The sequence below is a fragment of the Budorcas taxicolor genome, chromosome 5 (assembly GCF_023091745.1).
Source record: "Budorcas taxicolor isolate Tak-1 chromosome 5, Takin1.1, whole genome shotgun sequence".
In the NCBI taxonomy this organism is placed as follows: Eukaryota; Metazoa; Chordata; class Mammalia; order Artiodactyla; family Bovidae; genus Budorcas; species Budorcas taxicolor.
The window spans coordinates 20,552,928-20,568,629 of NC_068914.1; the positions used below are offsets into that span (position 1 = coordinate 20,552,928).

Genomic DNA, 15,702 nt, shown 5'->3' on the forward strand with positions numbered 1-15,702 from the left:
AGTTTTACTAAAGGAGCTAGCAAATCAATTTTTCGTTAGTACTTGCAAAAACTGTGTAACTTATAAGATAAATTAATGGGAAATTCTTTTAATCTCAAAAGTATCCCTTTAAACATCAAGCTTATTTAATACATTTTCCCATAAAGCATTTAAAAACGATTAATTCACACATAAAACTTCCTTTAGACATACATTTACTACATAAATCAAAATATAATTCCACTTGACTAAGATATTACAGAAGAGTTATTCAATAACTCCATATTCACAGATATAGATAGTATTAATTACAAGATTAACACCAGACTATAAACCAGCCTCAAAAGAAACTAAGCAATGAGGAAAGTAAATTGTTTCTAAAAGTTAAGTAAGTTGTTCTGTGAATCTAAAAAGCATATTTTAGTTCACTCATACAAGGAAAAGTTCCTGTAAGCTTGAAAATTTCTCTAACATATATATCAGGTTATACATACATATATTATAATTTAACATCTATTGAAAACTTTGTATATTAGTCAATGCATATATAGAACAAAGACAATATATTTATAAACTTTATTATCGGTTGTTTAAAGAAAATAATTATAAAATCATACACAATAGCAATTTTCAAACCAAGAACCAGATGAAGGACATAAGATCAAATGCAAATGTAATCCATTTAAGCAAACCTAAATGCTGTTATTTTTTTAAGATTAAAAGAAAAAATTTTATTACAAAAGTAATACAGTTTCATTGCAAAAATTTTAGAAACCATATATTAATAGAAAAACATTTTAAAGTTATCTACAATCTGGTCAGTTAAAACCACATTTGAAACACATACTTGTCCAATCCTCACTCTATGCATATATACATTTTTAAATTAAATAAAATCATACTGTATATACTATTTTGTAATCTGCTTTTTTTTGCATTTAATAAGATAGACTGAATATCTTTTTAACATACCTATGCTCTTTAGAATCAATGCATTCTATTGCATGAATATAGCAACATTTTATTAAACCAATTTGTCTACTATCAGACATTTAAGATGTTTAAATTTTTTGCTATTATCAGCATCACTGTGATAAGATACTGATTCATACAACTCTGCACACCTCATGATTATGCCTTTAGGAAGAAAACTCCTAAAAGTAGAATTCCTGAACTCTAACATAATCTAAACAAAATAATAAACAGTAAAGCTTATTACAATACAGACCAGTATAGCAGGCAAAAATCCCAACACAGCAAGATGTACATTCCACTATTGAGCAACTCAGATTTGCAGGGCCTTCTTTAGATCAACTTTCTAACAGATGTGCTTCCTGACAGATAGCAAACTCACAAACTGCACCACACTGTAAAGCAAGGATTCAACATCTTCTCTCAAAGCTTCCCAAAGATAGCACATTCAGTTCACATGTATCTAAATTAAGAGCAACTATCAGATTTTTTAAATATAAAGAATACTAAACACGAAGTTATTAAGAATCTCAAAGTTGTTTCTTTCTGAAGGTCTGAGTAATTTACTGACAATTTATAACACCTAGATAAACCTATGAACTCTGCTAGAGGAAGATACAAAAACAAATTGAATAAATTCAGTGCAAGAAAATACCTACACTAACAGATACTGATAAAAGCAGTGACCTAGAAATGAAAATTCTATACTAAGCATGTTTTCTATACCTCCCCCAAAAATTAATACCCAGGAGAACAGAGATCTTCAGATCATTTGTATATGTGTCATTTCTGCTTAAAAAAAGCAAACAGCTTTAAGACTGAATTACAATAAGACCTAAAAATCATTTAAAGTTGCTGTTGTTACAGAAGTACAATAATAATAAGGCAAAATATACAACATCAAGAAGACTTTATGTACCCTGTTTTCAGAAAAGTCAGAATTTACTTAATGAGTACTGGCAAGGACTGAAGTAACCACAAGAATACAAGTAGGTGACCATAAATTAGCAATTTGGAAAATCTGTTTAGGAACCCAATGTACAGGAAAGGTTTAAATTTGACCACCACTCCCTCTCCACCAACCTCTGCACCAAGAAAAAGGCAATATAATGAAAAAAACAAGGAACAAAGAAAAAAAGGCTCAGGTTTCAGCACTATAGATCCCCCAGTCCAACTGAGGGTATTGGACATTAAGCAGGAAATATTATAAAATCAATTCTAATTAGTCTACAAAAATCAAATTCTATTTCAAGAATAATGTCAAATGCAAAACAAAAAAATATCCATACCTCTTCTAGTTTATTATCACTTGATTTATGAGTAGAACTATTTAAAGATGACACTCGCTTTGATCTTTTTTCATGTTCATCAATATCTCCATTTGATAGATCTTTTCTTCTTGGCTTATGAGATTTAGAAAATTCATCTGAAAGTCTATCACATCCTTCCTCGGTGTCACCATTTAGCTTCTCTTTCATTTTAGCTTTTTTGGGTTTGGGAGCATCCAAGTCATCTGTAACACCATTTTCTCTTGTTTCTGATTTCTCATCTGAGTCATTATGGTGCCTTGACTTCCTTCTATCACTCTGTGGAAAGACAAAGAAGCAGTGACAGGAGGGTCACGAGGTCTGCTTTTAAGACTCTAGAGAAGTTAGAGTATGACTCCCCCCAACCAGCAAAGCCCAATTTATCGCAATCTTAAAAAGTTAGCTGGTAGAATTCTAGACTAGTTGCTATCCATTGTTTTCTTTCTCATCCCAACTCTTGCACTCTTAAGACTTGGCCTCTAGTCCCTCTCTAATCCCATTATAACATTTAAGGGAAACTGATTAGTTCCTTTTCAGTAAAAGAATGAGAACTCGACTATAAATTAAAAAGCAAAAATTTCTAATATCTTCAAGAAAGAAATTAAGATTTATTGAGTACCTACCCAGCACTGTGTAAAATGTTTTCAGCTTATCTTGTTTAAATCTTCATAACAACCCTATAAGGGAAGTACAGGTCCATAATCCCTTATCCGAAATTCCGATATCCATAATGCTCTGAAAACCGAAAGTTTTTTTGTAACTTATTTGGAGACAAAACCTTACCTGTCCTCAAATCATTTTGTGCCAAAATTTGACTTCAGAAAACATAAAACTACTTATAATCTTTATTTATTCCATTCAGTATGAATATTCATATTTAACATTAAAGCATTTGATTATAGGTTGGGGGCCCCAAACTCTACCGAGATGCTACCCTTTAAAAATCCCCAGAGTTCTGAATTCCAAAACTAGCCTCAAGGATTTTGGATAAGGGATAGGGAACCTGTATTAGCTTTGCCATTTTACAGATGAGGAAACAAGTTCTCAGATATAAGTAACTTGCCAAAGACCCACATATGGGATTTCCTGCAAGTGAAAGTGCTATTTGACTTGAAAGCCCATGCTCTTTTCACATCATGCTTCCTCTCTGAACTCTGATAAACAGAAACCAAAGTATGTAATTTATGTAAAACCATGATTGTTAATACTCCTGTGGAAGGACAACTGTATTAGTAATCCCAGAAATTTAAGTTTTTAAAATTTGAATAACAGAAAGAAAAAAAAAATTGGTTAACAGCACTTAAAAAGGGGGAAAGGAGGTGGCTTTCTGCAACTTTAGTTTTGAAATGCCAAGCTAGTGGCCAGTGTTTTAATATTGGCAGACAGCAAGAAATGTTTTGGAAATTTAGCACTTCAAAATTACTTGATCAAACGTTCAAAATAAATTACACAGTAATGACTAGTCTTGTTAAAACTACCACCACGAAAATATTTCACCATGATTTACACAGTTTATACAGAATACTTTCACATATAAGTTTCTCATCCATAAAAGTTGCTATGAAAAATGAATAACATATATGAAAATGCTTTGTAAACACTAGAGCTTTACATTAATACAAGCTATACAGTTATATGTTACATCATTTGATCTTTAGTTAACTGAACTAGCTCACATCTCATCAAACCAACAGGTTCTATAGACAAACAAGATTATTTATAGACCCAGCCTTGGGGTTTGAATTGTTCCTGGGCCCTGCACTTCAGGGAGATGAAGCAAGGTAAAATGAGACCTGTAGGTCCAGGCCCAGCAATATCCCAAGGTGATGAAATACACTGTTGCATATCAGATCCACAGTGCTCAACATTCTCCACTTTCCTGGCTTCCAAGACACACAATGTCCCCTCTTAACTCTCTTACCTCTATCTTCTTCGATGTTTCCTCTTTCTCCTTTTGCAGATGCTTAAGTCTCTGTTCTTTATGTACACTTTCATACCATTTTCATGGCTTCAACATACATTTCCAGGCTTCCTTCCTAACCTGCACTCCGATTCTGAGAACCTAAGGCCCAGCTCCATATCTCAACACATCCAAACCCAGTTACCTTCATCTCAATGCCAGACCACTATTTGAATGCTCTATTAGTTGGTACTCTGTTTCCAAATCTTTCGTTATCTTTCATAACTAAAGGAAAATCAACGAGCACATCTGGAGAAACTACAATGTGAAAACTACCAATTTACAAAGATAAAGTGAAATATAAGCATGGGCAAAGATATGGTAATTTCCCTCAGCAATCTTTGGGAAATTTGGGGGAAGGATACACACAGGAAGAATGAGCTAACTTTACAAGGAAGTGCATAATAAACGCTAATCAAATTATAAAGTCAGCACTGGAACAAGACTGTAAGGGGGAATGAGATTACTGTATGTGTCCACTGGAGTGGCTGTAACAGACACAAACTAAAATTTGACAGATGGACAGGATATGGATGCCAAACAAGGGACAAGTATTTTTGGAGGAGCAAAAACTAAAATAACTGCTTGATGATTTCACTTAGAGGAGTTATCTAGAGTAGTCAAATGCATAGAGACAGAGAGGAGAATGGTAGCTGTCAAAGGATGGGGAGACAGGGCAACTGAGGAGGTTGATGTTTAATGGGCACAGAGCTTCAGTTTGGGAGAATGAAAAGTTTTGGAGATCAATGAAGATGATGTCTGCAAACAAATGTGACTGTACTTACTGCTACAAAACTATATACTTTAAAAAGGGATTTCCCTGGTGGTCCAGTTGCTAAGACTCAATGCTCTCAACACAAGGAACCCTGGTTCAACTCCTGGTTGGGAAACTAGATCCCACATGCCAGGGCAGCCAAAAAAAAATTAATTAATTTTAAAAAGTAAATGTAAATTTTATGGTACATGTATTTTACCACAATAAAAAATAAATAAATAAATAACTGCTTGGCTGGAATTGCAGGTCTACCTTGTTGACAAGGTCAGAAGGGTAGGTTTGGCTCTCTGGAACTATGCAGAATATTTTCATTCTTTGGTCAAGTGTCAGGCTTCCAATACTGCTTCCTTACCCTCCAAAGCTCTGTTTCCTTTTCTCTAAGTCTCTTGAGAAGTGGGGCGGGAAGTCTCTGCAACTCTTCTAACGGACTCCTTGAGGGCAGGGACCTTCTTGGTGCCCAGCAAAGAGTCTGGTATAAATTAGGCTCAATAAATATTTATGAATTGAATGAGAACACTATGAGAAAAGACTATTAATAATAATAGCAAGACAGCAACAAAAACAATAATAACCCACATGATCTCTATCAGCCAAATCCTGGCAATGTTCGCTGTAACACTTTTCCTCAATCCTCTACTGACCCGTTATCGAGGTTTGTAAAGCTAAGATCGCTTTCCCCAAGATTCTCGCATACAGGACAGGATGACGGAGAAGTTACACATATTCAAGGCAATCGTTTTTCTTAAATCATCTTCTAAGACGGCCAACGAGAACCAAACGACAGGCCTCGCTGCTTAAGAAGAGGAAAGAATTGATTCCGCGATGAGAACTTGAGTCTGCCCATCTCTTAGGCGCCGACGGGAAGGACTGGGGGACCACGGGAGGCTGGGCCAAAGCCCAGTGCTGCCCTTCTCCGGCTGGGGATGTGGAGGTTGGAATGGCTCCAGAGCGACCTCCCAGGAACGAGGCCGGCGCGAGGAGAGGCCCTCGGATGCTCCGGCCCGGTTGGTGACAGACCATCAGGGAGACTTCCCTCCCCGCCCAAGCCGGCGCTGCCCAGGAGGCGCGGCCCATCCTCAGCGCACCTTTTGCCTCTCCTTCCTCTGGCTCTCGGTCTCCTCCAAGGGTGCCTCCAGCTCCATAATGTCCCCCCAGAGGAGTTTCCCAGGCATCATTCGCCTCCACCGCTTGCTGCCGCCTCCCTCTGGGCACCGTGGCCACAACCACCTACGGGCAGCGACAGCGTGAAAGGAAGCGGGGGCTGGACGGCCTCCAGGCCAAGGCAGTGCGTCACTTCCGGAACACGCATCGCACGGCGGAGGAAAATAATCCCGGATACTCCCAGTTTAAACTCCTTCCTTGCGACGCCGTCTCCCAGCCAATCAATGCGAAGAGTCTCGACTGACCCACCCTTATTCTGAAATAATTGGCTTCTAGAGTAAAACCCTGGCCAATCTCCATAAAGGATACGCAAGCTGATTAGCATAAGATGTTCAGCATTTTTTTTCCGCTTTCTCTCCCCATCCCCCACTCCGAACAATGCGCCGCAGCACAGCGGAGATAATTTGGAGCTTCCCAGCGTGCAGTGCAGGCGTTGGGGAGAACCCCAAAGGCGGGGGAGCGTGGCTCACAGGCGCGACTGGCTGGAAGGAGGACATGCCCGTGCGAGAGCTAAGCGAACGCCACGCGTCGCGTTGCTTTTCGCCGCCGGAAGCTGCTGGCCTCGGGCCCGCCCATTGCGGAGTGAGGCGTTAACGTTTAACGGCTACGCGCGAAGCCAGCCACCTAGCGTTGATGGGAAGGGGCGTCGTGGGGTCTGCAACGGAGTAGGTGGGCTTGGGGCGAAGGCCAGGTCCGAGCAACCTTCCCTCTGAGTTTTAGCTGTGAAGTTAATCCTTTGTTCATTTTAGGTCCTTCCCACCCTACTCACTTGACATTAGAGGAGACTAACACTGTAAAGGACTTCCCTGGTGATTCAGTCGGTAAAGAATCCATCTGCAATGCGGGAGACCCGGATTCGATCCCTGGGTTGGGAAGGTCCTCTGGAGGAGGGCATGGCAACCCACTCCAGTATTCTTGCTTGGAGAATACCGATGGACAGAGGAGCCTGGCGGGCTGCAGTCCATGTGTCGCAGAGTGGGACACGACCGAACGACTCAGCACACAACCCCCTGAAGAGGATTAATTTGGTTTAAGTCACACTGTCAGTGGCACAATGAGGACTAGAGAGCTCATCTCCTGAATCCCAGATCATTGCTTTCTCTGCCACACGAACCTGAAAGCTTTGAGTTTACCAAACGTTTTGGGAAAGATGTTCCCATAAAACATAAAATGAATAATAGGGAAAATCTGGAGAAATCTAGGAAAGAAGCCTAAAATGTCTTCGGAAGCTTATGTATTTGCAATGGATAAAAGGATTTTACTTATGGTTATTAACTGACCGTGAGTTACAACCTTGAACAAAACTGGAAACCTTTTGATAATACAAAGGGCTCTTTGGCATATATCTTTTCTTAGTTACTGGTGCTAGCTTGTTTTTGACTTTCTTTTCACAGCCCCATTCTTTTTATCTCTTCATGATCTCATCAACCTATTTACTCTTCAGTGGAGAAAAAACAAATTGAGATGTAGGTGCAGGGGTACTCGCAAACCTCTTGACAATGTCTAGCACACCAGCTTTGTAACATGAGTATCCAATTTAAGTCTTGGCAACATTTCAGTTTACTACAATTCTCCAAAGAGTTGGACAAAACAGCATCTGAACTGAACTGACACGTCCTAGAGTTTGATTATTCGTCTTGAATAACTGAAACACCAAATATAAATCTGTGATTGCTACAGGTCTTCTGTATAATTATGGGTTGGCCTGAAATCAGGGGCTATACGTTTAACTAAAGTGACCTTATGGATTCAGTACTGTGAACAAATGGGGTGTTCAGTTGATGGTGAAAAAATGCTTGTCTCTCCCTAAATCATAATAGCTATGCATCTCTAGACTGGTGCTGTTCTAAAACCTTTAGGTCCCACTCTCACACCCACTCCCAGTCCTACCACTGTGAAGTCTTTGTAGCCATACAACAAGGTATGATGTGCATAGAAACACAGGAGTGGATGTGTAAGAATGTCACATGTACAAAATTGGGATAATCATAGGAATAGCTGTTATTATGTTATAGTTGAAAATCAAATACAGATAAAGCTTCAGTGCCTCAACTATTTTTGGCATTTATTGTTATGTTGGAGGTCACACAACAGGTCTGAAAAAGGACTAGACTGTTTGAGACTCCCTAGGCAAGAGACTAATAAGTATATTAGTATTTTTTAGAATGACCTTCTATGGTTTGGGACACTCTACAAACCCTACATTCTAAGCACCAAACTCATTGAATCAAAACTCTGACTGCTGTCTGTGTCAGGTGGAGAGGGCAACGGTGGGGAAATTAAACTGAGTCATAAATAACTTGACTAAAGTGTGGCTTAGCTGAAAAAAATTGGAGTACCACTACATGTGTTCTCAGTGGGCATCAAACAAAAACGCTAGGAATGGAGATGACGGGATGGATAATTCATTTTTTCATATTTGGTCCCTGTAAGTCTCAAAAGATTAATACAGATGATGAAATTTATTGGGGGGAACACAAAGGGGATAGAATGAATAATTAAAATGTACAAGTAACTCAAAACGTGGTATTACTAGAACATCTTTGTTTTCCAAATATTTTGCCAGAGTTCCTGATACAATTTCTCAAAATTTGAGAGTTGAAATGCCTCATCTGTTGCTCTGTTGTGACATTCCATAAGATTTTCCTTGCCTTGGTTTTGGCTCATCAAACTCTATAAAAACAAGATGATTATAAACCTGCCTCTCTGGTCTTTCTCAAACCTTAGTGGGCTAGATTTTTATTTTTATTTCATAGTTAGAAAGTAGAAGGTAAAAAGAACCATTTTGCCATCTTCATGTCAAGATTATGTGAGGAATTGAACCACCATTTTAAAATGTTAGGACATGGAAACAGTTTAAGGGGCAGCTACAAATGGGTCAAGAGATGTTGAAGGCAGAGGTTGAGGAGAGTACTAAGGAGAAAATGAAAGAGGGAACAAGAAAAGGTGGTTTCTACCCTTGCTAGCCACATGACCTTGGCCAGCTGTAAAACCTGGCTTTTTGTTAGTAAAATAGGGGCAAAATGCCTCTCCTGCTGATAGTTCAAGGAATTGGGGGGATCCCCTGATATAACAATACAACGGAGATGATGTACAGAGGTACTTCTATTTCTTTTAGCTTCAGGTTTTGACAGTGTTGGCAAGGAGACAGCCTTGAACATATTTATTTAGCACATGTATAACTTCTATATGTATCTAGCTCATAATTCAAATTATTTGGGAAAGCTTTTTAAAGGTTTAACCTTAGGAAGAAGGTCTGTTTCTTTAGTCAATTACTTTGTACAAGCTTTGAATCAAAGTTTCAATCAAACTGAGTAAATCACTCAGTTTCTTCAGAAGAGGGCACCATTCCCCAAGAAATGGAATAGCTACTGCTAACCCACTGCAATGCCAGAGACCACAGTTCAATTCCTGGGTCGGGAAGATCCGCTGGAGAAGGGATAGGCTACCCACTCCAGTATTCTTGGGCTTCCCTGGTGGCTCAGCTGCTAAAGAATCCGCCTGCAATGCGGGGAGACCTGGGTTCAATCCCTGGGTTGGGAAGATCCCCTGGAAAAGGGAATGATTACCCACCCCAGTATTCTGGCCTGGAGAATTCCATGGACAGGCCATGGGGTCACAAAGCACAACTAAGTGACTTTCACTACTGAAAAGAGAACAAATTTCTAAGATTTCAAGTGAGACAAAGATCTGTAGAAGCCAGCAAGATAGTCATGAGTTTCTTTTTAATATATCCTTTGGCCATTCTTGTCTCATGACCCTCATATCTCTCCCACACTCCTTTTAGGCATTAGTCTGTCTTCCCCTTCCTTGAAAGCTTTCTCAGGTAACTGTAGGATGGACTCCCAAAATGCAGTTGATCCCAGTTTTTTCTCTGCTATGGCTCTTTCTACTCGTCCTCATGGAACTGACACTGTGAAACATTCTGTCTGCTAAACTGCATTTAGCAATATTTGATTCATGATTATTCTAATATAAGAATGAGATACAAATGGAGCTTAACAATGTCACACCAGCATGTGATAGGGTTGCATTACTGAGTAGGTGTAAGTTTAGCCACTGGCAAAGAAACTGATATTTCAGTTAGCAAGGAGTTAGGCAAAGGGTATGTACAGTTTCTATTAGGATTATTTAAATATTGAAAATTGTTTACAGAAGCCAGCTACTCTGAGGATTTTGAGGGGTCTGAGATCCCAGATGAAAGAGGAAGAAGAAGAAGAATGTGATCTCACATTATATGACAAGCCACAATAAGCCCATGCTTTGCATATTTTATTCCTATTTATAGCATAAGAGATTAACTGAAAACTTGTTAGCCAAAAGCATAATACCTTGCCCAGGAATGTCTGGATTTTGGTTAATGATACTTTTCTATAATCTTGAAGGACTGAATCTCTAAGTGGAGGATTTCCAGACAACCTGGCAAAAACAAGAGACCTCTATAATGGGCCAAGTATAGATGAGTTTTGTGAATAAATATACAAAAATACACACATATATTCGTAACAATGTCAGGTGCCTCCTGCTTTGGGCACTTTAAATAGATTATTCTCAAATCTTACAATTCTTATAAGGTATATATCATTACTATCTTCCTTTACAGATGAGAAAAAATGAATTAGAGAAGCTTGGTAACTTTCTCCATCATACAGCTATGAAGGATTGGAATTATGATTTAAACTCATCTGACTCCTAAACTCAGGTCACCAACGCTATTTCAAGAGAACGGTTTTCTCTCAGCAAACAGATAGAAGTGGGAAAGAAAATCATTAAGCAAAATTTCCACACACAAAAATTAATAGTGGGAAAATAAATTCAAGTCACCCATTGTAGAGAATAATCTCCCAAACAAGAATTTAAGAACATGTACACTCAACTTTAATATCTGTGGATATGTTGTGTTTTACAGAAGGCAGATTTACTGGTTTCATAATAGGCTTCCTTTAATACATTTAGAGAGTATCAAATGTATCTGAAAAAACTAGATAGATTTCATTGGTCCCTAGATGTGGCCAGAGTCACGAAAGACTTTGGATTCCCCACTGTATTAAGACAATTGTCCAGGCCCAGGATCAAAGAAGCGTAGTCGGTACTCCTTTTACCAAGGATTGGTAGGGAAAGTGCAGACATGGAGACCTGGAAGCAGTACTTGGGCATTTTGAGTGAGTTCAGTATTTCACAAGACCCTTAGTGAATCTTTTTTTCCCCTTTTTTAAAAAATTGGATATATTTTTATATAACCTTCACTCTACTGGTGGAAAGAATCTTCAAAATCGTCTAGTTCTGTCATGCTTTTAAGAAAAGTACTGAAAATACCTCTACAGCATACCCGTCAAGGGATCACCAAGCCTCTGCTTGAATGTCCTAAATGGTGGGAAGTTCATTTGTTTACAGAGTTGCCTACTTCATCTTCAGATAGTTTTATCTAATAAGTTCTTCATAATGAGCTGAATTTTTTTTCTTCTCTTAACTTCCATTCACTGGTGCTGACTCCAAGCTGTAAGACCCCCTAAATCTTTGCCTCCCCCACAGGGCTTTTCTATCCAGATAACCCTTGGTACTTTACCCAGGGTTTTTTGAATATCCCAGTGACCACAGTTAATCTTGGAATGCCATGGCAGATTGGTCAGAGCCACGAAAACCAGCTGTCAGGAGTGAGTGATCCAACCACAGTGAAACAGGGGCGCGTCTGGTCTCAGATCCTCTGCACTCTCACAGGGCCTGGAGGCAGCTCCCCACAGTGCTGAGCTTCATCGTTCTGGCCTTTGCTGTTACCTGGATGGTGAGAGCTGGAAAGTAGTCTCTATTCAAACATCCTTGACAATCCTTAGAAACCTCTTAGAAGAAATGTTATGCTCCGAGCCCGTATCTCCGAACCGACCGAGAGAGCAAGTCCACCACATTATTGCAAACGCAAGAAGGGAGTTTGTTTATTCCTAGCGCGCTCGGGCCCAAGTCTCATCCCACACAAGGGAATCCGACAAGAGCCCCGAACAAAGGAGTATGGCGGCTTATATACAGGCAGTTCTTTGTCTCAGTTACAGGAGTAGCTGGCGTTACATGATTGGCCAGGCAGGATGAGCGCATATCCTGTCTCTTTCTGGTAAACATGACTCAGGTCCTAGAGACCATCATTTGGTCCCTAACAAGAAACACCCCCTCAACTGAAAGTCAGCATTATCATCTACCCAACACGCTGAAACCAGTCTTGACTGCCCCATGTGTTTCCTAAACCCGAAAGACCCGAAAGAACTGACCATTCTACTACTTGGTCTGAAAAGACCTGGTAGAAAAAATTCTGGTGAGGCTACGTAGGTATTATGATGAACAAAAAGGATCAAATGTAGAAAATTATCTATCAGCCATCTTCCACCTTTTCTCTAAATCTCTTAATTCAGAATCTCCCTTTTACTCACAAGCCATCCTGCTTCCCTTCTATCTCCACCATTGAAAGCATCCTGACTCCTCACAGCCATTTTATGGAGAGCCTCAAACATGGGGAGAAGCCAGAGAAACAGTTGAGCCATATGCCTACTGCCACAGGTATTTTGGATATTGTCATTCAATTACAGTGTAGAGCCATTTCCTCATGTTAAAGCTGGTCACAGAGAATATCCCTGGCAGCAATGATTGGATAGAAGGAATTCTTGTTGTAAAGTATCAGTACTCAGTACATCTATACAAATTCTTTCTGATGATAAAAGACTTTAGTTGCAAACAAATTATCTATGTACCTAAAACACTGTTTTCTAGAGTTCTGTGTTGAAATCTGGTGAGATCCGCTTACCGTAAATACTCGGCATTGATGTGAGTACAAAATTCACTACTGGGTAGTAAATTAGCATCTTATGTATTTGAAAAACTAATAAATGTCTGTCTGATAGTCAACTTAATTATATTTAATTAGGAGAGCAATTATCCCATGTTTTTTATTGTAAACAATCTATATACCCCCAATAAATTTATAATAAGCTTCAAAAAAATCAGTGTCAAAAAAGGGAAAAAGCCAGTTAACTACAACAAAATATGTAATGAGATTAATAACATATATGTTTGGCTTTAGAGAATTCTTATAAACTCAGTTAATGAAAACACTCTATATTAATGCTATACGTTTTTACAAGAGTTTCCAAAAAAAATAAAAATTAAACATTTATCACTGGAGTGAGTTGTAGTAAGGAGCTGGATGTAAGTGTTTGACTGCTCTTTGTGCCTTCAAAGTTATGCAGTAAATTTTGTCTTCTTTTTAGTCCATCCAAAATGACTGAATTATTAGATGCCAGACTCTGTGTCCTAAAGATATTAAAAATAACAGAATTATTGCCCTTAAAAGGGTTTCTAACCAAGGCATTATATCTTCATTTGGTACTCTTTGAAGCAGTACATTTACTAACAGGAACTAACTTATAAAGTAAGTTAACCTTTAAAACTCTAAAGTACTCTTTTACATTTTAAAGGGTTTCCAAAAGCAATTCAATTATTTGACAGCTGCTTTCTAAGAAGTTCACATTTTCTAAATATCTGTTCTTAGATCTAGCATCAAGTATATTCTAGTCAGAAATAGTAAGTTCCCTGAAAAACTCTTCTATACAACTGCAGTGACCAATATCTTCTTGTGTAATTTGTTTCTTTTTTGAAAAGTTATATGGTAGAGAAAAGCCAACTATAATATTTTTCATATTGACAACGATTCTTTCCTAAGGGCTGTATGCTATGTTAGTCTCTTATTCAACATACCTGCCTTGCTTCAGCCAATGCACATTATTGGTTTGGCATTTTGCTTTTGACAGTCCCTTCTCCCACCTTGCCTCTTCTCCCTCTCTTGTCTATTACATTGAGATGTCTCAAATGTGTCTTTCCCACACATCACTCTTAATTCCACATCTCTTTGACAGTTATGAAGAGTTCGCACTTTGGTGTTTGTTCATTTGTTGGTCTTTTCGACTAAGTTGTAAGCTTCCTATAGGCAGCAACAACATCTTGTTCATCTTTGTCTCCCTAATCTTCATAACAATTATAGCACATAATTGATATCCAAATGTTATTTCCCCTCTCTTTTTCTATAAGTGTCTTTAATGATTATAGTTATAAAAAGTCTTTCCAGAAAACCACATTATAAGCAATTTTTTTAAATGCAGTTTCTCAGAGACTTCCTTCCTTGGTGGTCCAGTAGTTGAGACTTCACGCTTCTGCAGCAGGGGGCATGGGTTAGATCCCAGGGTAGGAGAACTAATAACCTGTGTAAAAAAATTCTCAATTGCATGTCAATTTCTCCTCTCTGTTTTGGGTTTGTTTTTGGTTTTGTTTTTGCTTTTACCAGAGAGAGAAAAAAAGGGTACCCCGTGGGTTACTGGTTCACACCACCATTGTTTGCCTCAAAGACAGCATGTTTTGATACTTTAACGACAATATAAACTATTCAAGCGGAAAGATCTTGGATATTGTTCCCCAATAAAGTACATATGTTTAAAAAATGCAGACTCCCAGGAATTCAGCCAAAGTTATAATCAAGAATGTCTGCAAACATTTATATAACAACAATTTACTACAGATTGAGTTATTAAAGCAAAAAATTGGGAATAATTGAAATGTCAAAGGAAGGAAAATACTGGTTATATAAATAACAAGAGTCCACATAATATAATACTAAGTAGCCATTTTTAAAAATGAGCTGGATATATATGTATTGATTACAAAATATCCATGATAAGTTAGGTGAAAAAAGAAAGCCACAGCTCTGTACAATCTGTTGTTAGAAAATAATTATAGTTGTAAATGCATGGGAAAAAGTCTGAAAGATATATGCCAAACTGCTAAGAATATTTGGGTCACCTCCTTGGAATAGGAATGGCAAAGGCTGGGAAATGGAGACTTCTAGTTTTACTTTTCTGTATTACTTTACTGTTTCAAAATGAGGTACACAATTTTATTTAATAATAAAACATATATATATATATACACCAAATTTTAAGATGCTTTTTTAGAAAACTAATAACATGGAAATGTTCATTATATTCTATTGAAAAAGCAACATGCAAAATAGTAACTATAGTGTGAGTTCAACAGACAAAATATACAGATCAATACATTCAGACAGAAGTGTTATAAATACACCAAATGTAAAAAGGATTTTTAAAATATTTAGATGTTAGAGTGATTATAGGTGTCTTTTAAAAATAATTTCAGGGACTTCCCTGGTGGTCCAGTGGCTAAGACTCTGCACTCCTAATGCAGAGGGCCCCTGTTCAAGCCCTGGTCAGGGAACTAGATCCCACATGCTGCAACTAAAAAATCCTGTATGCTGCAATGAAGACTGAAGATCCCACATGCTGCAATTAAGACCTGGTGTAGCCAAATAAATAAATAAATATTTAAAAAATAAAAAATAAAATAAAAATAATTTCAGGGACTTCCCTGGAGGTCTATTCCTGTTCCATGCCAGTTCAATTCCTGGTCGGAGAGCTAAGATCCCACATTCTCCATGACAAGGCCACAAAGAAAGAGAAAAAATACTTTTCAGTATTTCTCAACTATTCTATTATGACCAA

At 38.2% G+C, this 15,702-nt stretch overlaps 2 protein-coding genes and 1 non-coding gene across 3 annotated transcripts in view; 1 reads left to right on the plus strand and 2 right to left on the minus strand.

The window, feature by feature from the left end:
* The window catches only part of DDX50 (DExD-box helicase 50), a 32,351-nt gene extending 26,096 nt beyond the window's left edge, over positions 1 to 6,255 (minus strand). Inside the window, exons 1-2 of the mRNA XM_052640179.1 lie at positions 6,079 to 6,255; positions 2,241 to 2,537 (exon numbers count right to left, since the gene is read on the minus strand). Of these exons, the coding sequence (XP_052496139.1) occupies positions 2,241 to 2,537; positions 6,079 to 6,168 (387 nt within the window). The 5' untranslated portion in view covers positions 6,169 to 6,255. The remainder of the gene's footprint in view (positions 1 to 2,240; positions 2,538 to 6,078) is intronic.
* A 7,044-nt stretch (positions 6,256 to 13,299) lies between these two features.
* The window catches only part of STOX1 (storkhead box 1), a 64,817-nt gene continuing 62,414 nt past the window's right edge, over positions 13,300 to 15,702 (minus strand). The window contains exon 4 of the mRNA XM_052641194.1: positions 13,300 to 13,447. Within this exon, the coding sequence (XP_052497154.1) occupies positions 13,300 to 13,447 (148 nt within the window). The remainder of the gene's footprint in view (positions 13,448 to 15,702) is intronic.
* TRNAR-CCU (transfer RNA arginine (anticodon CCU)) lies at positions 15,346 to 15,418 on the plus strand. The gene has a single exon. It is a non-coding gene; the product is annotated as a tRNA-Arg (tRNA).